This window comes from Manduca sexta, chromosome 20 (genome assembly GCF_014839805.1).
Source record: "Manduca sexta isolate Smith_Timp_Sample1 chromosome 20, JHU_Msex_v1.0, whole genome shotgun sequence".
In the NCBI taxonomy this organism is placed as follows: Eukaryota; Metazoa; Arthropoda; class Insecta; order Lepidoptera; family Sphingidae; genus Manduca; species Manduca sexta.
The window spans coordinates 5,325,189-5,348,779 of NC_051134.1; the positions used below are offsets into that span (position 1 = coordinate 5,325,189).

At 35.2% G+C, this 23,591-nt stretch overlaps 1 protein-coding gene across 1 annotated transcript; it reads left to right on the forward strand.

The window, feature by feature from the left end:
- Window positions 1–900: 900 nt before the first annotated feature.
- On the forward strand, window positions 901–20,856 carry LOC115449134 (probable muscarinic acetylcholine receptor gar-1). The gene is made up of 4 exons (XM_030176859.2): window positions 901–1,010; window positions 12,172–12,322; window positions 16,970–17,153; window positions 18,558–20,856. The coding sequence occupies exons 1-4, from the start codon at window positions 931–933 to the stop codon at window positions 20,648–20,650; spliced, it is 2,508 nt and encodes an 835-aa protein (XP_030032719.2). The 5' UTR covers window positions 901–930; the 3' UTR covers window positions 20,651–20,856.
- The last annotated feature ends 2,735 nt before the right edge of the window (window positions 20,857–23,591 follow it).

Genomic DNA, 23,591 nt, shown 5'->3' on the forward strand with positions numbered 1-23,591 from the left:
GCCAAGACGAATTTCCGCAGGTTCAAATCCCAAGGGCACACACCTCTGACTTTTCTAAAAAATCATGTGTGTATTCTTTGTGAATTTATCGTTCGCTTTAACGGTGAAGGAAAACATCGTGAGGAAACCTGCACATCTGAGAAGTTCTCTATAGGAATTTCGAAGGTGTGTGAAGTCTACCAATCCGCACTAGGCCAGCGTGGTGGACTAAGGCCTAATCCCTCTCAGTAGTAGAGGAGGCCCGTGCTCAGCAGTGGGCAAGTATATAATACAGGGCTGATATTATTATACGAATGAAGATACGTTTATCCACTATTGGTATGGAGGGAAATGGACAATTATTGTTTCGAACTCCTTGTCTATATCTTTACATAATTAATTTCGAGATAAAATAAAAAGAATTGTGAATGAATTCTTAATTTTCTTTTTATTGAATTTAATCAGTTTTTTATACGACTCTTGAGATACATTAGGAATTAGAACTAACAGTAATTACTTTTTATATAACCTTCTTAGTTAAATCCAGATCTAACTAGACACACATGGCGGCTGTAATTTTATTAAGTTTAACACAAATCTTTTACTCCACTATAGAACTGAAAGCAAAGTTGCTAAAAGATCGGTTAATTTTATAATATTATTTCTCGCCAATTAGTTGATAGTGTATATATTATTTTGCCACACCATAATACCATGATTGTAACAATTAATTTATAATTAAATTCCACTACAAATCTATTTACGTATCCATACGCCGATAATGGTAAATAATGATCCAACTAAGTGAAACAAGCCCTGTAACACGCTAAGAGCGGCCTGATCTAATCACCTAGGTTTATTAGCCTAAGTAGTTGTACCATTGTCTCACTTCTCACTTCTTTGCAGATGCAGTGAGAATCAGTAACGTAGACAATAAGAGCAGCTTTCGGAATGAATTCTACTGAGACAAGTTTGGACGTGAACAGATCCACACCTATTTACACCATTGGCACAAGCTTTATAACACAATGGTATGTATTATTTATAGCATTAATTTGTGTGGGTCATGATATACTTTAAAGTATGTAGAAAGGATTTTGTTAAGATTTCAATTGCGAAGGGTCGGTATAACCCGATTACTATCGGCTTCACTTTCGCAATTTATGAAAAAATGAATTATGATTAGAACAATTTGTAGAATTTATTTATGCATATTAGTTGTTATTCATCGTGTCGAGTTCCGTTTCGTAAAATTTCAGCCTTCGCAACGTTAGGTTTTCTCTTTTATGATAAAGCCATATATTGAAGATTCGGTCAATGTTAGAAAAATCTAGATCCTGTTGTACTTTGAAAGACAAAGTTATGCTATTTAGACAGACTTTCTATACCTACCCAATATTTATATTAGTTGTTCTATAATATAATATCAATTTAAACACAAAATTGCCCAATTATGGCGATCAAATCATAATTAGAAACAATAGAAACGTTGCGTGGTTTGTTGACCGTGACTTTGTAACGAAAACTAAAATGTAATAACCACGTAATGTTATGTTTGCGTTAAATCAGGGGCCGATTCTGTTTATGGGGTAAATAATTGAAACCTTTAAATTTTATGCAACTTTTGGTCAAGCGCAGAACTTTTTTTTGATGTTTTTAATATTTTTTGTATGCAATAAAGCCCTATGTCACATTTTTTAGCCCAAAAAATTTTATTCAATGAATAAATGATATTATATATATCACTACATAGTATAAAACAAAGTCGCTTTTTCTGTCCCTATGTCCCTTAGCATGCTTAAATCTTTAAAACTACGCAACGGATTTTGATGCGGTTTTTAATAGATAGAGTGATTCAAGAGGAAGGTTTATATGTATAATAACATCCATTAAATAGTGGAGAAATACTGTTATTTTGTTATGTTATACCCGTGCGAAGCCAGAGCGGGCCGCTATGTTTTTATATACAACGTTCACAGTTTTTCTGTAGTGTATTTAGTATCAGAATTGCACCCGTGCGAAGCCGGGGCGGGTCGCTAGTATAATATATACTTTCGGTATGCTCAGAAAATGATTTGTTAATGACATTAAAATTTTATAAGTTACTAGGTGTTGCTTACGGCTCCGGCCGCATGAAAAAGTTTTGTCGGAATAAAAAGCAGCACTCAGGAGTAATGTAGCTTCCTATTAGGGACTCTTTATATTGGTTTAGTAGTTCCTGAGACTATTGCGTTCAAACAAACAAACAAACTCTTCAGCTTTATAAATAGGTTATTTGCTTGTTGTACTTTGTTTTATCATATTCCATGCGTCATATAATTTATACATAGAATATTAAATTAATCATATTGTAAAAGGTGAAGCCAATAACTATCATAATTATTTGCAGCTTTCATTCTTAACATTGACTTGACCCCAGTATAACACTAAATCCGTCCCCAAAAAATCTTTCGTGATTTCAAATCTCCGACAGGCTGGCAGAAACCCTACAATATAATTGTACAAGCTCGCGTGTTTAATAAAACACGAGGCAAGACCTTTAACGTTATAAAAAAATCATAAGGTGCCAGAAAACAGATCGGTAGAATATTAAATGTATAACAATAAAAACGGAATCTTATGAAGGTTGGAAAACAACTTACGAGGGATATTTTACTTCAACATCCAGGGATTTATTATTTTTAAAGTACAATATTCGTTTACTGCTTACTTGATGGTGTACCATAAGAATTGTCTCTTGATGAACTACATTTTTGTTATAGTAACAAACCAGTAGTAAAATGTTGTTGATTCAAGTAATTTACAGTTGTGAAGGGTGAAATTTTGCGTTAGAGAATCCGACAAAACAATAGATTCTTATATGCATAAATGCGGTCTGCAAATCATTCTGATAATAAATTCTACATAAAAGGAAGCCGACAGGAATCTGGTTTTGCCACTGGTTTAACGTTTTGTGGCTAAACGTGAAATAAATTATTTATAAATAAAAATTAACTATATACGACGGAATGAACCAAAATATAATGTTCCAACTATGTTTATGTTAGAATAACTTATATTTTTAACGTCTAATAAAAGTCAAACCATCATTTCAGAAAATCCTATGTCTATTTATAAACACAAGCTGATGCAACATAACCTCTAATACCGTGAATATAAAGGTCTTTTTTGTTTAAATAGGTGTATTTATCCTATGAAGCCGATAAAAATATTAACATACATTTTTAAAATTCATATAAATCCAAGGTCAGTAGATTGGCTTGCCATAGAGGAGCCCCATATCAAAAAAATTTAGGGCCCTCCAGGGCAGTGCGAATATTTGGGAGCCTGCTTAGTTTAATGTAGGTATGGGCCAATAGGGGCCACTAAAGTTCGGGGGCCCTATATCATTGATACGGCTGATATGGCGGTACCTACGCCCTTGAAGAAGGTACAACAGTAACTTTATAATTCATTTACGACTTTATGACGCCGTACTGTCCCTGCATTACACATTCGAGAAACAAAACACTTGAAATGGTACGTGAGAGTCTTCATTATGGACCTTTTTTAAGAATATTTTGTTCACGGTAGGTTTCTAAGTTAGGTTGAAGAAGGTACGTTCGAAAGTGGAATAAAAAATTTTATGCAACACTTCTCTACGTTGTATTTATTTATTTAAAATCTTTATTGTACATCAAATCGTATAGAAAGGTAAATATACAACAGAGATAATGAACAAACAGGAAGTACAAATGGCGGTCTCATTGATATAGGTGATTTCTTCCAGAAAACCTTTGGATGATTTTAAAATAACTAGGAACGAAACGAGCGGGCGGTCAATATTAAGTAATAAAATGGATTGGAAATATGATGTACTAAAGTATTAAAACATAAAATATAAAACAAATTAGGATAAAATAACTAATAATATATAACAAAAAAAAATACGTTTTAATTCATTTTTGTTTTAATAAGCGCAAGGTGAAACCATATTATTATTAACTAGTTGAACCGACAGACGTAGTCCCGTCTTAACAATGAATTTGCAGCTCGCATTCTGTCAATCGCTAACAGTTATTTCAAAGAATTGACAGTTATATAAAATTAATATTTTCGTAAAATTTTCAAATTTTCCGCGCAATTTTTTCTTTCATAAGAATCTTCTCCTGACAATAACAAACACAACAAAAAAAAATAGTGAAATCGGTCCACCCGTTCACGTGTGATGCAATAACCAAGGGAAATAGAGATTCATTTTTATATATATAGATGATTTTATTTGATACTGGATTTTCGGCTGCATAAAAAAGTTTTTCAGGGATAAAAAGTAGCCTATAATAATAACAGTCAGGAGTAAAGTAACTTCCTATTGGTGACAAAAATTAAATTCGCTTTAAAGATTACCACGTTCGTGGAATAGAAAAAACGGTTTCAAGATTAGTGCGTTGAAACAAACAAACACTTCAGCTTTATTAGTATAGAATATACCGTTTATTTAAAACCTTTTTTATTATTTTTTAAAACATTTTATTAATTAAGTATAAACCAAATTTCGTATTATAAATAAATACTTGATTATAATTAAATTAACCAGAAACAACTCAAGTTCAGAACCAGAAATCCCACTTACCAGAATAATTACAAAATCGTCACCAAAAGCCGTGTTTTGGTGAAAAATGGCCGCTACACCGGCTTGATTTTCCACTCAGTTGCCTTCCCTTTAACAGATTTTAAACGTCCATTTTGCGAGGATTTTTTGGCTTTGACCACAGCCTGGGTTTTTGTTTAAAAGTACGTCATTACCTATCTGCTTTAAAAACGGTTAGTGAAAATACGGCCAAGTGTGGGTTGGATATACTTATTGAGGGTTCAGTATACTTGTTCTATGGATAGTTTGAAATTTGAACTTTGTGTTTTGCAGTTACTGGCTATTAAGAATAATATTACATTTATTAATTAATCCCTAACCGCCAGTAGTTTGGGTCTTGAGCTTCGCCATCACGAGCGTATTTCATTTTTAAGGTATGCGAATGTAAATAGAAAACATAAAGAAAAATATTATTGCATTTAAATTAATGCTTCAAATTATAATTGGCCAAATATATAGTAATACAACGAAAATGACATTATATTTAGTATAAATAATTCTTACGCTTCTCCATAAAAATGTTTTGTTATACGTATTTGTTTGTTTTATACTTATATGTACATTGTAATAAAGTTTATTTTGCATTGCATTGTTGACCAATTGAAATTTATTTCTGTTTGAAGATTTTTAATTATTCTAAACTGGCATCCTTACATTTAGATATATTTTTTTTTATTTTATAAGAATAATATGACCCCGGTTTGATATACTGTCCCACTGCTGGGCATGGGCCTCCTCTACTACTGAGACGGATTAGGTCTTAGTCCACTACGCTGGCCTAGTGCGGATTGGCAGACTTCACACACCCTCAAAATTCCTATATATAATTTTACGGAACCCAAAAAATAGCTAAGTGCAAATAAATGTCGCGTCCACAAAATCTTATCGAGGCCCAGCAGAATTTAACATATTTTATATATTCAGGAGATTATACATGGTAATTTTATTCTTAGGTAGTCCTTAGTTTTATAGGACTCCGGATTTTATCGCAAATTATTCTATCGATGAAAGAGCTACGTAAATTTAAGGCCGGGCTTAAAATTGGTTGAAATAATAACGTATAATAACATCAGCCCTGTATTATATACTGTCCCACTGTTGGGCACGGGTCTTCTCTACTACTGAGAGGAATTAGGCCTTAGTCCACCACGATGTCTTAGTACGGATTGGTAGACTTCACACACCTACGAAATTCCTATAGAGAATTTCTCAGTTATGCTGGTTTCCTCACGATGTTTTCCTTCACCGTTAAAGCAAGCGATAATTCGCAAAGAATACACACATAGTTTTAGAAAAGTCGGAAATTGTGCCCTTGGGATTTGAACCTGCGAACATTCGTCTCGGCAGTCCGTTCCACAACCAACTAGGCTATCGCCGCTATATAGTATATCCTGGGGAGTAATCCTTGGCGATGACACCAAGCCATTGTCATTATAGCGTATGTGGCAGAGTAAATAACGCCTTTAGAATTTATTGACTGGCATACATAGAAACCTCATTATATCATTGGAAATATTTACTATTATCAGAGGTACACTACATGAAATCTATAACGGTCACACCATTTTTTGTACTTTTTCATCTTTATGGAAACTACTATGACAAATACAATATCAGACAAAAATAGGATAGTAAACAGTGCTTGAAGATAAGCCATATTTTTGTGAGTTATGCAACACGATTAAACAAATTATGGATTCATTAATGTTTACCTGCTGGAATATCGTAAAGGATATGTTAAAAATATTGAACTACCTACGTGTAACTATATTCGCAAATAACCAAAGATTTGAATTGACTAGGTCCCGCCAAGGGTTTTACGTGAAACATGTTGTAAAACAAATCTACAGTTCATTGTCTAGTCTTCGACTCATATACGCTGAAACCAAAAAATATAATACAGAGATGTTATTATTTGAGCATTAAAAACATAAAAAAAATATTTACACACCTTTGATTCATAAAAACCATAAACCTTACCTTACCGCTTCTCATCCGCAAAAACATTCAGCACTGAAATTGCCCAGGTTTATATGAAGTCATAAGAGGCCATAACTCTGAATTGGTCATTTTAGGGCATAGAGGATAATACATTTGAGGCAATCCTTAAACGCTTTGTGGAGTTTTATAGCGGCCCGTAATACCGTTTAGTGCCGGTTTTTTATCTCAACTATTGTTATGAGGATTTTTTATCGGACACAGCAAAGTGAATTCTTTGTGCCTGTAAATAAGGTGGCATTAAGTATCGATTTGTGAAAAAAAAATTCTGTGCCATAGTCTAATATTTTTTATTAATTATTATTCGATTTTTGAATATTTTGAATTTTTGACCTTCCTTTCATGCACCGACTATGATTATCTCTGCACCACCCTAAGGTTGTCTGGTTGAGAATGCCTATGGCATTAAGTCCGCTTGTAAACTTTTGTATCATCATCATCACCAGCCCTGTAGTATGTACTGTCCCACTGTTGGGCACGGGCCTCCTCTACTACTGAAAGGTATTAGGCCTTAGTCCACCATGCTGGCCTAGAGCGGATTGGTAGACTTCACACACCCTCGAAATTCCTATAGAGAACTTCTCAGGTATACAGGTTTCCTCACGATGTTTTCCTTCACCGTTGTACCTACCCATAATATACTTTTGTATATTAAGTGCTAAATAAATATTCCGGCCTAAAATTATTATCGGATTACAATTATTAGAACGCATAATGTGACAGGAGTCGTGAATGTGTGACGTGACAGCCGCGTATGAACTTCGCTCGGCAAATATTCACTTTTGTGTTCCGGTTTAAAAACATTGTAGCCAGTGTACAAGACTTAATATCTCACACCTTAGGATGGCGAGCGCAGTGGGATAATAAACAATATTTTGAATTTTAATTCGGTGGATAGTGTTTCTACTGCTTATGGACGGTCACATCAGTTACCATCAGGCGAACGGCAAGCTCGTGTCTTCATTTAAAACAATAAAAAAAAAACAAATAAAGAAGGTATTGCTCGATGCTCAGCCCATCTCAATGTCTAAGTACTATACACGTGTACAAAATCAGTGTGGGCATGTTTCAAAATAGGTACTGACATTTATGGTACAGATTGTAAAGGTTAACTGGTCACCCGAGCATACGCGACCCTTCCGAGCAAGTGCCGGCCCCCTTGACCTTTTGGGTCATTTGTAAATCTTTACTCGCCCTTATCAAACTGACAAGACATAAAATATTTCAGTAGGTAGTGCAGAACAGTATTCACAGAAGATATTGATTGGTGGCACTATATTTGTATCTGCCCGGATAACACCGAACACAAGGTAAAACCCGCCATAAAATTAAATAAAATGCTTTATTCATTAGGCGAACACAGATGTGCTCATGATAAGTCATAGAATAATTAATTATTACTCCAATTAATCTATTATATAACTACAGACTTTTATATTGGACATAAAATAAATTAAAGTGTACAAAGTAAACAAAAAAGCCAGCTCGGGCTAGCAGGAAAAAAGAAATAAAAAAGACGTATTTAATCTTAATGAAGATTAAAGGAAGAACGCGTTGCGATCCTCACCGGTGAGGACGAAAGAGGCCACTAGTAAACGATAATAGCCTACGTAAGTATGTTGCATTCTGGAATCAACCTATGTAACCCGGCTTTAAACATACATAACATAACATCACGCATTTTATCCCCGAAGGGGTATGCAGAGGCGCAACCATGGCACCCACTTTTCGCCAAGTATGTTCCGTCCCATGATGTGATAGGGGGCGAGCCTATCGCCATATCGGGCACAAATTCCAGACTCCGGGCTGATACTGAGCAGAAAAACCCAAATATCACTTTGCCCGACCCGGGATTCGAACCCAGGACCTCAGAACGCTATTGTACCGGACATGCAATACAACTACGCCACTGAGGCAGTCTGGCTTTAAACAGGCCAGCATAATTGTGTCGACTAGCGATGAAAATCAGCTCTCGTCAGTAAACACTATCTGGACTACTCAGCTTACCATCAAGTGCAATGGAGTCGCTTCGTCGAACTTATATGAGAAGGGAGTTTTTTTTTATTATACCATGATATTGATTCTTTCTATTTGACGGTACTGTTTCCGATTAAGTATTATTGCCACTGTAATTATCAATTCGGGGGAGAGTGGCTTGGTTGTGTTGGTTTCACCAGTTTTATAAATAAACCAACATCCTCATGTGATAGTAGCGATAATACATTTTTTTCGAGCGAAAAAAAAGGAGTTAAGGTGACGAGATCAGCGCAGTTCCTCGCAATACTTTATCCTATTCGTCAACATTCGGAGCTACATTTTACTCCCAATATCAAAAAACGAAGAAAGGATTTAGTATGTCAATCAGACACCTGTAGAACTGCTTTATCCAGTCAACATTTTTATTTTATTGGACCCCGATTATATAACAAAGCAAACAAGTTTCTTAACTTATATTCCCTTACTTTACGTGAATGTAAATCTGTAACAACAAAATGGCTGTTAACCCTTTCATATGAGGATACATAATCATTCATAAAAATAGGAAAACAGGCACAGGCACACGCACACGCACACGCACACGCACACGCACACGCACACGCACACGCACACGCACACGCACACGCACACGCACACGCACACGCACACGCACACGCACACGCACACGCACACGCACACGCACACGCACACGCACACGCACACGCACACGCACACGCACACGCACACGCACACGCACACGCACACGCACACGCACACGCACACGCACACGCACACGCACACGCACACGCACACGCACACGCACACGCACACGCACACGCACACGCACACGCACACGCACACGCACACGCACACGCACACGCACACGCACACGCACACGCACACGCACACGCACACGCACACGCACACGCACACGCACACGCACACGCACACATACATTTTTAGTTTGTTTTGATTTAAGTACCTATAGAAAGCTTTACCAAGTACCCAACTAATGCAGATATTTTCGAACATTGTATTTAAAAAAAAAACTGTATTATTTATTCCAAATAAAGATTTCTTATTCTTAAATAAAGATTTCTTATTCTATTAATATTATAAATGCGAAATTTTGAGAGGATGGATGTATGTTTGTTCCTCTTTACAAAAAAACTACTGAACGGATTTGGATGAAACTTTACAGTTATATTGGTTATACATCAGAATAACACATAGACTACAATTTATAGTGATTTTGTTTAATTTCGTCATAATATAACGATACATATCAAGTAAGTCGAAAAAAAATATCCCGGAAAACTCCTTCACTCGGTTGAAGCCGCGAACAAAAGCTAGTAATATTATAAAACATGGTCGCCTTTTCTGTCTGTCTGTACGTTATCGATGCTCTCAAAATCTACTGAACGGATTTTTATGAAATTCGGTATGGAGATAGTTTAAGACCATAGGAAGTTAATGGGATGCTTTCTATCCCGGGAAAATATATAGCGGGTCTTTAATCCCGCAAAACTTCTTTACCCAGGCGAAGCTGCGACCAAAAACTACTTTATAATTCAAAATTTACTTAGTTTAACTACTTTAGTAATCGTGAAGTTTATCATCAAACTAGTTCATTTCATTCAATTGTATAAAATATTACTATAATCAATATGAAGTGACGGTTCAATGGAGGAACTGTCGAGTCATTGCAGCAGTGTTTAATGATGGGTTGTTTACCGCCTCATTGACCCAGTGCGAATAGTTTTTATAGCAGAACGAAAACAAAAAGATCACATATTAAATGATCTTCATAGCCCAAGAACCCTTACGTCGCGTTTTATAAAATTGTATAATAGCCAGAAAAACTTACGTACAGAATCACGTGGTAGAGGATTATTTTCAGGTACAATACTGAATTTGCAAATAAAATGCAAATTTGCCTGCTATTTTAAAGCAATTAGTACGTTATCACATAGGACGGATGTAAGCTCAGCGGACTCTCATCTTTAAACTAACACCTTCGGAAGGAATAGTGTAACCTTACGTATACATATAATACACTATGTTGTATTATTTTATCTGTAATTATTTTTGTAGGCTGAACACTAAAACTGTTATAAAAGTAGTTATAAGGTCGTAAAGAATACAAGTTTTAAAATCATCAGAAAATTAAAGAGACAGCTTCTGGTTCGAGTAGTGAATGAGATTTACGGAGATCCAAAATATCGTCCTCCCTTGGTGGGGAAAAAAAAGTATGGAGATTAGTTCGTTGCTCAATAATAGGATTATTAATGTGCGACGAAAATCTAACGCTTTTAGTTGAAATTAAGACTATATTATAAAGACTACACAGTGCAAAATGGTGTGTCATAAAAACAATTTCTTTTTACGACCTAAGCGTTTCAAAAAGTACTTCGATCGATTTTTTATTCCTGATTTTTACTCGATATTAGAATGCAATCAGTTCTGATGCTGGGTAATCACCTCCTCCCATTAAAACCCACCATATCAGAAAAAATATTGGAATTTCGCCTACTTCTACGGAAAAGATTGTGAGTTAAGAGCATGGCTATTTTTGCGACCTCCAGAAAAGATTGTCTATGATATTATTTATCTGAAAATATTTTTAAAGTAATTATACGGATCACAGCATCGTAAGCAAGGCTTTGAAACTACAGAAAACAGCCTTTAATAGTTCAAAACTCGTTACGAAATGGCTCCTGGTAGACACTTGCAAGACAAAGTTTATACTTTATTTCTACTGAGTTAGAGCATGTTTTAAGTTTTAAATACGATTTCGTAAATTTTAATGAAGTCATCAAAGCAAATAAACACATTTTCATACCTTCACCTAATCGAAAATTCGATTCGTCTAAAAAACTGACAGCCTACGTTATAAAACATTGTTCCCCAACTTCCAAAACAAATAATCTGACAATGATTGATGGCATTTGATCACAAGGCGGGCTAACTTTCCACTACATAATTAGATCAAATTTTCTTCGGCCCAAATGAAATATTGCGACCGTGAAGTTCTAAATACGAGCGTAGTCGTCGAGGCGTAGCATTCGCGTAGCTGATGACGTAAACTACGGCGCTACGCTGTAGCACATCTACGGTGCAATATGCATTTACCAGATATTTCTCGAAGTCCCCGTAATATGGCAATATTGCCAATCTATCGGCTGACATGTTGGAAATTTTCAATTTTATACATCCCCAAGGCTGTCGGAAATGGACTGTTGATTTTATAAGCCGCATGTCACTAAACACTCGTCAGTGTTTTGCAAACTGTTTGAACGCAGTGTCATGGGACCATGTTTTGATTGGTAATTCTAATAAATATTGAACTTGATAATTTTGCGAAAAAAAAATATTCTGTTTAGCGTATTTATTGAACAAAACTATTCATGGAACGAGCCAAGACATTGTTAAACATAGTTATTTTAATGTAGAACATTTTATTACGTACTAATTATTAAGAATCCATGTGTTATATTTTTATATGTTTATCTAGGCCTAAAATATTTTATTTTATTATGCGGTATAATATCTCTTCGTATTTATATAAAAAAAGTTTTATTTACCAGGAAACTACAAAGAATGAAGCAGCGGACTTGCCTGTCAACCGGTAACTATCAGGAGTGCCAGGCTGGGTACATTACCAATGGATCAAACTATAGCGACGTCTACTACTTCAACAACACGCTGGAGAACATCCTCACTGCCAATGGAGGCCTGGTAAGTAATTAAATTCTAGTATGTTTTATAAGGGCACAGAAAATTATCCCATTATACTTAATGTTAAGCAGTTTCCAAATAGCGTGTCGTTTTACAAAGTATGTTCTCTTATCCATCGATATAACTACGATAGCCTGTTCGAATCCAGATATACGCATATTTTCTGATTAATAGCTCTTAACTAAAATGAACAGTTTATTTGCATTGTTGAAAACTTAATCAATAATTATTTTTAACTAATGGCCTTATATACTTTTACTACAAAATATGTCGACTAATATCGATTTTTACATGTACAAAATAACATATTCCGTTAAAGGCCTATACCATATTTTAAATCTCGTAAGCCAAGAACCGGATATAAAAATGTTTACACATTTTACCCCAACTTTACCCCATTTTACGAGTTACCCCAAAATAAACATTACTTTGGTTAATATTGTTTATTCAGCACCTTAGCTTGGTAGGACGACGTACATTGTTTAACATCTAGTCGACATTTAATCGATTCAAACGATTATCGACAACACAAGAGTGTGTCACGGCCGAGTTAGGCGCTAGCTGCGAGCTAGATAGCAGCTCAAGTGTGATTCTAGATTTCGATGCTATCTTTGGAGGCTTTGTGTATAAGGAATATGCGATTAAAATAAAATGTCATGTTCTGTCATAGTCTTATAATTTGACGTTGATTAATATATATATATATATATATATATTGTTGTAATTTCTATTTCAAAATAAATTTGTAGCCATGATGAGATGAGATTAAACTTGCTTTTTTTTTCAATTTTCAAGAAATGTTTTGCAATATGTCATGTTTTAGTCACATATTTAAGCTCTGTGTCGTTTGCCAATCGCTCTTAGTTAAAAAAAAAATTTATTTATTGGATACATTTTAGTATGAATCTGAACCAGCTATTTTGTTTATACTTGCACGATAAAGTGACCCACTGCATCTGATGGTAAGTGGAGTTGTGTTCAATTGAATGTCGACTGACGAGAGATGATTACCTCTCGACAGTCGACTCAATTATGTAGGCTGTTGGAACTGGATATATGTACACAAGCTGATTCCAGAACGCGACACATATTATTATTATTATTATTATATACATCAGGCAGGCAGTTGAAACAACTGATAATGCCCGTATCTCGCTATTACTACAGGTTTTCATTTGCAGCTAAGTAATTGTCCAGTCGGTTCTTAAACTGGTTTATGTTTCCAGCTGTAACCACATGTTCTGGGAGTTTATAGTTTATTTACATATGTACGCGGGTCGCTATCCGGGCAGACATAAAATATATCAACACCAACATTTTCTTGTCATAATATTATGTTACATTGTTCCATTTCATAATAATCAAATTTACATACATATCACAGCTTTTATTCTGATAAATACGAACAAATAGTTATTATACGTATTGAGTCCCGTAAATTAATGTCAACACTACTAATAAAGGGCATCGGCATTGTCAAAATGATTCATATAATTATATCTAGGGCCCATTTAACTGACAAAGCGCTTCTCAATTGCGTTTAAAAGAATCTAAATATAAATACTTTAAAAGTTGATAATCCTATAAAGGGGTCCAGACAGAATGTTATCATTTAAAGACTTCTATCTCAAAGGTGTCTGAAGACAGATTAAATTCTCGAAATAAGAACTGAAGAGATTATTGTCATTCGAAACGTATCTTAAACAAAATTGCAAAATCTATTCGAATTAGTTTCCTTTATTGTACAATTGAAAATTGAGTACGAGTTCATAGATAAATTTAGAGACTGTTCAATTTTGATATCGTACAACTTTTTCGGTTACTTTATTTAGTATATTTTTTGTTTTATTTTTAAATAATGTATGTTTTTATTTTCTTTTTTCATCCGAATTAGGTTCTAAGAGCAAGGCTACTTGCTTACATATTCATCTGGCACGGGCAATGTCGAATACATTACTATCGAAAACCCTCCAAAACTTTCGTAGAACGTGACCAAACTATATAGCAAGGTCGCAACTACGAAAACATCCCAAGAGCCTGTCTATTTTATCATATAAAACAAACAAATTCAAATAAAACGCTACGTGAAAGAATTTTGTATAGTTTAAAATTAGTTACAATCGTTTACTAGCATGCAATGTTTACCAAACACGGAATATTTTACTTTAATGTCATGTAAAGAGAATTATGTTTTGAATAGACACCCTATACAAATAGTATAGTCAGCGGGCTTTCTATTTAAAATTAAATATATCAAGATGACTGCAGTGCAGTGCCAAGGAGTACTTTAATTTTAATTCAGTTATCAATGTTGTATCCAAAAATTGAAGGGAAAAGAGACTCTTAGAGTTAATAATTATGTATTACAAATTATTACATAATATTCTAGCACATCCAATAGATACTTGTATCAATTTGGACACGTTCAATAAAGAAAACTTTGCTTATCTTAACTGTCAACGTTTGCACGATTGTTTTCTTTTTATCAACATACCTAGTTGTTCATTTACCCCATATTGTTAAAACTATTCGAAGATTTTAATTATTTAACCATCTAAACATCAGATTCTATTAAAAAAAACACTAATAGCTACATTACTTCTAAATGCTACGACATTTCACTATAAGCTTTATAACGGGTACCACGGGTACTATTTACATAGAAACAGACTCCAACCCACACAGAGTCGCAATAAAAATCTCGTTCTAAATAGTATAATACACGTCGGTCCGACAACCCTTATGTTTTATTTAGCCCATGTGTTTACCGTTTCTTCACTGTGGCAGCACGTAGGGGAATGTTTGCGTTGCTCTACAATGCGCTATAAATAGGCTGCGGCAATACGTCCGTAGGGTAGACAAAGAACACTAATCCCCACGTTCAAGTGAAGCGTGACGTGTGGACGATCGAGTGAACTCGAGCAAGTACCCCAAACATTGCGTTTTTACCCCGAATGAGATTTGGGGTATTTTGTATTTTATTGGGGAATTACGGCCAGTATTATTTAGTTGTCTTTATTTAGCATTATATCTCAGGGCGCTTACAAACATAACAATAGGCATCTAAAAAATACAAACAAAAAAATTACATCTAATTTATCCCTAATAAAGATTTTAAATATTTTTTAATTCTGGGAAAACTAGGACTACTTTATTGTGTAGGAGACAGTAACACATTGGTTAATGCCATTCATCGATAGAGTAAATTTTCCACTGACTCATCGCGATAATTTGATACAGCAATAATAATTCCATTACACATTTCACACTCGACTTAACGAAATATTTTTATGCTTGATAATTGCAATGGCGTTGACTTTAAGTTAGTTGGTTTTAAAATAAAGTACGGTAAGAGCTAAATTACAAGCTTCTACTAAAAAAAAACCTAGAAAATTAGTTTAATAGACGCAACAGAGAAAATCCAGTTGGCTAACCGCTACGGAAAGTAATTAGCGGCAAAACTAATACTAGACAATTAACTCGGTGAATTACCTTTTACAATATTAAATTAAATTCAAACTAGGAAATTTCTAGGCATTAAGAACAAATCCGAACAAAAATAAACCCGGTTTTAATTTTGATATTTGTTTTGAAATCAGTATACACATTATCATAGAACGTTAAGTATATGTATCAAATAGGCCGGCATAATTGTGTTGACTGGTGAGGGATTATCCCTCATTAGTTGTTACCCTATCTACATGCCCGCCCAATTACAATCAACTGGAAAATTGGTATTTTCAACTTCTCCCCGCTTGATTAATTACGTTGACGGTTAAAGACAGATTGGAGTTCTCGGAGACTTGCCAAGCTTTAAACCTAAAAATACCACAGGCAATCCTGGCTAACAGGAGCTGAAATAAATGTTTATGGGGTGCAGTGGAGTTTACCTATCCCATTTAAAAAGGAACTAAATTAAAAACATAGCCAGCATAAAATATAATCATCGGCAGCCGCAGTATGCATTGTTAAATATGGGCCTCCGGATATGATTCCAATGAAGGCAATATCGATAAAAGTTTGATAGTAAAAAAAATTCTGTGCTGCGCTCTGCTATATATGCGCCGACCCCTAAGGTGACATTTCAGGTACTAACGCTACTGTGGTCAGCCGAGCTAATATACAAAACTCAACTGTCAAAATCCGTCATTATATTCCAAAACATGATTTTTTTTTTGTGACGTTCATATCTATTTATTAAAAAGTGAAGATTTTAAAACGCTCAAGCTCATATCGCACTTAAGAGGGACAAATCAATATAATTCGTCAATGAAAGCAATTATGTTAATGTAGATTGTTCATTTATTAAGCCTATTAAAATGTAATAAGGAACAAAGTCGCATGACTTTAAGAGTTCGAACAACCCGATACTTTCTCAACTATTCTAAAAGTTTACTAACAAAGAGTCTATAAGTTTACAACTTTTCCATTGAAAACTAGGACAGTCCTTCGATACTAGGTTTCTAGCGTATTACGCCTATATTCCCAGGGGTAGGCAGGGATATAAATACACATTTTCCCGTAAGTATTTTAATTCTATGATAAGTTTGCTGCCCTGATATTGTGTACTGAGCAATCTCACCAACAAACGTACATTTCAACTCTAGATTCCACTACCACACTTCTAAGTCCATACTTCTCTTACAGGAACCGGTGCTTGCACCATTCCCGTTGTGGATGGCGGCCATCTTCGCCACGTGCCTCGTCCTGGTTATCCTGTTAACAGTCAGTGGGAATGTCCTGGTGCTCCTGGCGTTCCTGGTAGATAGGACGATACGACAGCCAAGTAACTACTTCATCGCTTCTCTTGCGGCCACAGATCTATTGATTGGTAAGAATTTATTATTACATTATTGTATTATAATATATTATTATTATTGTAGCTAGTGTAACTTCTAGACATAATAAGACTTAACATCTCATGTCTCAGGATGACGAGCGCAGTGGAATACCAAATAATACTTTGTAATTCAAGTGTTGGATGGTGTTTCTACTGTTTACGGGCGGTCGTATCGCTCAGGCGGACGGCAAGCTCGTTTCGTCATTCAAAACAATACAAAAAAAATATAAAAAATCAACAAATTGACTAAATATAAGAATATAAATAAATAAAATATTTGTTTTGGCTTTTATGTATTAGTAGATTATAATTGATCAACCTTTATTTGATGTCAAATTAGAGACTCTAACCAGTTTGCCAATAATTTTATTGAAATGGGTACGTATTTGGAATAATCAAATTGTAACTTTGATGCTTACAATGCGAAACTATCGAGCAATAATAGGAAAGGTAAAATCTGAATTAATAATGTTTATTGAATATCGCACTTTCATTAAAATATAATTATATTCAAATTTTATCGTGTTTATTTATAATATAATATTCTTCTGACATTACGAAGACTTTGAAGCTTGGTCACGGGGGACTGAAGTGTTGGACATCTGAAAAATCAGTTACAATATTTAATTACTAAGTAGGTCCGAAAAATATTTTTATTTCAATATCGAACATTCACTTAAACATAAATCAGTATCATAAATCAGTGTCATAAGTAAAAAGTTATAAAAAGATATGAACAAAAACGAGGATAGTGTGAAGAAACGAGTAGGCTCACAGAGTTTTGAAATTTTCTATCAACTATAAGGATGATTTTCAAAAAAGTAGCGTCCAATTAAATCTGTCACTGGAAAATTTATGTAATGTAATTAATATAAAAATTCACTCCAGTATAAACTAGTCATTAATTCTAGTATCAAGAAAAATAACTTTGATCTATAGCTATGAATTTGGAGAATGGAAGACCATAACTCAGTGTTATCTTCTATATTTCTAGCGCACCTAGAATTGAATCGGGGACCTAAACTTGATTGATGTGCATAGGTGTGCGTTCCGATGAAATATTGTATGATGTCCTCAATTTTACTCTACGATTGTCTAGTTCACGAAGTGGAATAAGATTGTTAAAGTAAATTGTCTATAATATAATAATAATAATATCAGCCCTGTATTATATACTGTCCCAAATTGTCTGTTAGAAACGATTTTAGAATATTCAGTTTTAGGGACATTATATTTTTAAGTTATGTGTGTGTGATACTTCATTCATAATTCTAATTAAATATGAGACCTTTCTAAGTAATTAAATTTTTTGTTTTAAGTCAAATATTAATGTCGTTTAGTTTTTTTTTACAGAATAAAACCAATAATAGCAAATAATAATTTCATTGCCCACAGGTACTCTATCGCTTCCATTCTACACAGACTACGTATTGAAAGGTTATTGGCACCTGGGACCTCTGCTCTGCGACCTGTGGCTCTCTGTGGACTACACAGTATGCCTAGTCTCTCAATACACGGTGCTTCTCATTACCGTCGACAGATTCTGTAGTGTCAAAATAGCAGCGAGGTATAGAGCTTGGCGAACCAAAAACAGGGTGATATGGATGGTCACTGTCACCTGGATTATACCAGCACTGCTTTTCTTCACCACTATCTTTGGCTGGGAACATTTCGTTGGCTACAGGGACCTCCAGGAGGGAGAGTGTGCGGTACAATTCCTCAAAGACCCAATTTTTAACACAGCACTAATCATCGGCTATTATTGGACAACTCTTTTCGTCCTCATTGTGTTATACGCTGGCATATTTAAAACTGCCTACGATATGCAAAAGAAGAGTGAAGCTAAGCAAAGAAAGATGCAGTCGATGGTCGCTTTGAGTGCTGGTGTGATGACAGGTATGGCGGGTCGCGCTGCCGGCATGTCAGCATTGGCAAAACCTACCATCTCAAGTGAAGACCAGGTAAAAGTTTCTGAATCAATTCGTAAAGATTCTACTTCTAAAGGCTCTTTAGCGGCTCCACTTCTAAACTTGGGAGGCTCGACCGATTCGAACTCCAGTCAGAAATCATCAGCTCATAAGAGTAGCGCAACTGCTACAGGCACATCTACTACTGCAGAGTCTGATGATAAGAAGGAAGATCAGGTAGAAGCGGAAAGGTCCAGTAGCCCGGCCTTCGACTCCGATGAAGAGAGCACCACACAAACTAACGTCAAAAAGCGTCCCTCTGTTGCTAATTTAGTTATGCAAACCGGTGCACTACAATTACTGAACAATATGCGACTGAATGGTGGCATGCTCATCAAGACTGATCTAAAACAGTCTCCCATAATGAAACATGAGTTAGATAAACCCAAATCTTCGCTATCGCAAATATCAGAGAAGAGTCTGCTCGACACAGACAACCCTGACACGTCACAGAGCAATGACCCGACCCCGGTGCCCAACGTGCCTCTATCCACCGCCAGCCTCATGTCCCCGCTATCGTCAGGAATCGCAACGCCGTCCGATCAGCGCGAGGTATCAACCACTATTGCTCAAAGAATCATTCCTCCTCCATCAGAGTTCAGATGTAGCCCACCTGTATCTGAGAGTCCACCATCATATTCGGAATCATCTAGAAATAGAACACTTAAACTTGTAAAAGGTGACGGTACGTCGTACGATGTGCTCGTTGGCATGGACGGAGCAGATCTCCGGTACATGGACGAGAGCTCCGTCATACTGCCGTCACCTACTTACGAGAGTCCACCGTCATCAATGACATTTCCCACAGCGACTGAACCATCATCACCTCCGACTCTAAATTCTGGTAACGTAACAAATACGTCATTATTGCAGGCTGCTCTCATTAGAGCGACCGCTGAAGCTCAAGTGACGCAACCTAAAAGTAATTACTCGCCACCTCCACCGGTTAAAGTAAATACCGAGGTAAGTCTGACGGCGGGCGAGCGCCCCAAACCTGTCATCACCCTCGTAACGTCGTCTTCCAATAACAATGAGTCCTCGCAACCCAAGCCCGCCGAGGTGAAGATCTCCCCGCTCAAGCTGAACCCCGCAGTGAGCCCTGCGGTTGAGAACAGCGACGTATCGAGCACCGCTGTAACTGGGTCGGGCCGCGGCGACTCTAAGAAAGAGTTTGTGAAAAACATAGGAAAAAAATTAAAAGTTAAGCGTTCGAAGCGGGACGGCCTGTTTCCGAGTATCGGCCGGCAGAAATCGAAGTCGGAAAATCGTGCGCGGAAAGCGTTTAGGACCATATCGTTCATATTGGGCGCGTTTGTGGTCTGTTGGACCCCGTACCACATCCTGGCGCTTGTGGAGGGTTTCTGCACGGACCCGCCGTGCATCAATAAGCACCTGTATATGTTCTCGTACTTCCTCTGCTACGCAAACAGTCCCATCAACCCGTTCTGCTACGCGCTTGCGAACCAACAGTTCAAAAAGACCTTCACGCGGCTCCTGCGGGGCGACTTCCACATCACCTAGTCCATGTATGTCGGCTATAGAAACGCGTAAGCGACACTTTGCCAGTGTTCCCGTTCGTAAATTACGCGCACAAATATCAATGATATTGTTTATGATAAGACAATACGAGTAATTAACTTCTTGAAGCTTTCAATGTATAGTTTAATGGATAGAATATTTGAATGTATAGTTGAATGCTTTATAAAAGCAACTGTAAATATATAGTTAATACCTACATTGTATATTTCGTATAGATTAGTTTCATCACTAAAGGTTCAGAACTGACAATAAAATGTTAGATTGTGTAAATAAATGTGAGTTATAATAAAGTCTCTTCATATATCTAGCGAATATTGTGAAATATGATAATAATAGAAACCAAAGTATTATCCGCTTAAGGTGTTAATGGTGTAAGGGTTACTTTATGTAGGAAATTATAGATTAAAATCATTATATCATATAGTATGTGACAATGAGTATGTCAGATAATTAGTATTATAGTATTGTAAATATTAATTTGTTTCGATTAATTGAGTCGGGTCGGTGTTGAAACGTACTCATTGTTGCATACTGATAAATCCGATAATGCTGAAAAGCTTTCAGCCATGAGCCCAGCTAAAGTTTTTCAGCGTTGGATGGTAGTCAATTAAATGTTACGTATCAATAGTTTCAGAACATTTTCAGGCCTAAGTACACGTTAATGGGATCTCTTCAATGTATTCCGATTGTCCCAACTATAATTGTTAATTAACTGCCGTAATTATTTATGATGGATTCGAAATTTTGTTATAAACTTTAATAACAATGTATAGGAATTTATAATAATAGTTTCTGATGAAATCACATTAATTAATAAAGCTTTTATCAACTTTAATCAAAAACTAAGATTTAAAAGCTACGATGCCACAGCCGGACAAACTTTAATCAAACTTACAATATGGCCTTTAATAATATTAATGGTAAGTCTTGAAATAATGTGCTTTTAATATTATTTATTGTTATTATTCACATGATATTGTTAGATTATTGCCTTTAGTTCATGTTTCCAAAAATAAGATTCCTGCTGAGGATTTATTTTTTGTTTCACGCCTGATAAATGTTATACTAAATAAAGACTAGATTTTAAATTAATTACAATCACATTTGATATAATAGTCTTAAAAATCATATCTTGGTAAAATCAGTAAGTTTAGTGAACCCACGTACCGTCTCGTAACAAAATTTCGAAACGTCATCTAATCGCTTAGAAAGTACTCATAGAACTTTGTATTTGTATTTTATCAATAAAGATAACAAACAAAATGAAAGACAAAAGTGAAATAAGATTAGATCTACCTACAGTAACGTATAGCTTATTATTTAATTTGATAATAATTTTGTACAGAACTAGAAATATTTTGCAATACGTTAATTCAATATTTCATTAGTCTTTGTATTAAAGTCCCCTGTTTGTATGTTTTCGTGTTTAATATGTGGGTAAGTCCATAATTAGCATAAATATTTATTTTATCTTCAACATTTTCACTCCCTATATTTTCTTATGTATAAACAATTTGTAAAATATTGATATACAAACCATTGTAACGATAGAGTGGAAAGCCAAATAGTACGGTTAACAACTCTTGTTCTACTTTCTTTACAATATTCAGCTGCTCTGTTGGGATTTGAATTTAATCCCTTTTTAAATTATATTTTTTTCCCTACAATACAAAAACTTTGCAGCCTTCATGATGGCGGGAGTCGGTAGAAAATTATAATATAAAAAACTACGTTAAAATCCAAAAAATGTTTTGTTTCAATGCGCAAACGCAGTCAAGTCGTATACGTATCTAGAAATGTATTCTTGTTATTCTCCACCTATCAATCTATAAAGTCTTCCCGTGCACAGATACATAGCCGTAAAATAAAACAATTGCTATCCACAAGAGTTATACCCTATCTTGCTATAAATATAAGACTTATGTCCCAAAAAATAAGGACATATACTACTTGTAAACATATCGTACTATGTAGTGTATTTGCGTTTAATAACAAAGTATTTTACATCTAGTTTAGGGATAACTAGTAAATAACACGAATAGCCCATCTGCAAACTTTACTCTTCTTAGTATTTCTTTATATTTATATTATTATTTAGACATACAAAGCTGAAGAGTTTGTTTGTTTGAGCGCGTTAATCTCAGGAACCACCAGTTCGAATTGAATAATTCTTTTGGTGTTAAATAGCCCTTTTATTGAGTAAGGCTATAGGCTATATAACATTACGCTATGAATAATAGGAGTAGAACAATAAAAAATGTTGCAAAACGGGTAAAGTTTATTCCTTTTAAGAGCTTACTTTACGTGCGCTGCGTAAACAATTAAAGTTAGGCAACAATCATTTATGGCAGAATTGTCTATGAATAAGTCCCCCGCAGCTGCCTTTCTGAATGCGATAAAGTAATCGGATTCATAAATCGGAATCAAAAGTAATCAGATTTTGGTATGAAGAAAGTTTGAGGCCCTGGGAAGAATATAATCTACTTTCTATTCGGGGAAAATATATAACGGGACATTTATCCTAGAAACACTGTTTCACGCGGGCGAAATTGCAAGCAAAAGCTAGTATACATATTTCTACACACATATTATGCCTATAACAAAATCTTTTGCGTTGATGGATTTACCCACTTTAACTCTCTTAACTACCACGTAGTCAAATTAGCAATAATTTCGTTGTGAGTATGTAAATTAATTATTTAAGCTTTTGTACTACTGTTTATATTTACAAATATCACAATGCCGGTGTCAGTATTACAGTTTGCTCAATTCCATTCATTTGACATTTGGTGGGATAAATTGAATTTCCAATTTGAAATGAAGCGTTAATTTTGTACGAGTAATGCCCCTACCATGAGTTATTTATGTTATTCGTGATTGGCTTCTAAAATTAGATATAGGCTTCTGTTGTATTATGTTATTT

Excerpts from the sequence above, each read along its gene's own strand:
- LOC115449134 (XM_030176859.2), top strand. The coding sequence starts at position 931 with ATGAATTCTACTGAGACAAGTTTGGACGTGAACAGATCCACACCTATT. Across the intron at positions 12,323-16,969 it reads TCACTGCCAATGGAGGCCTG|GAACCGGTGCTTGCACCATT; the intron begins GTAAGTAATTAA and ends CTTCTCTTACAG. Across the intron at positions 17,154-18,557 it reads GGCCACAGATCTATTGATTG|GTACTCTATCGCTTCCATTC; the intron begins GTAAGAATTTAT and ends CATTGCCCACAG.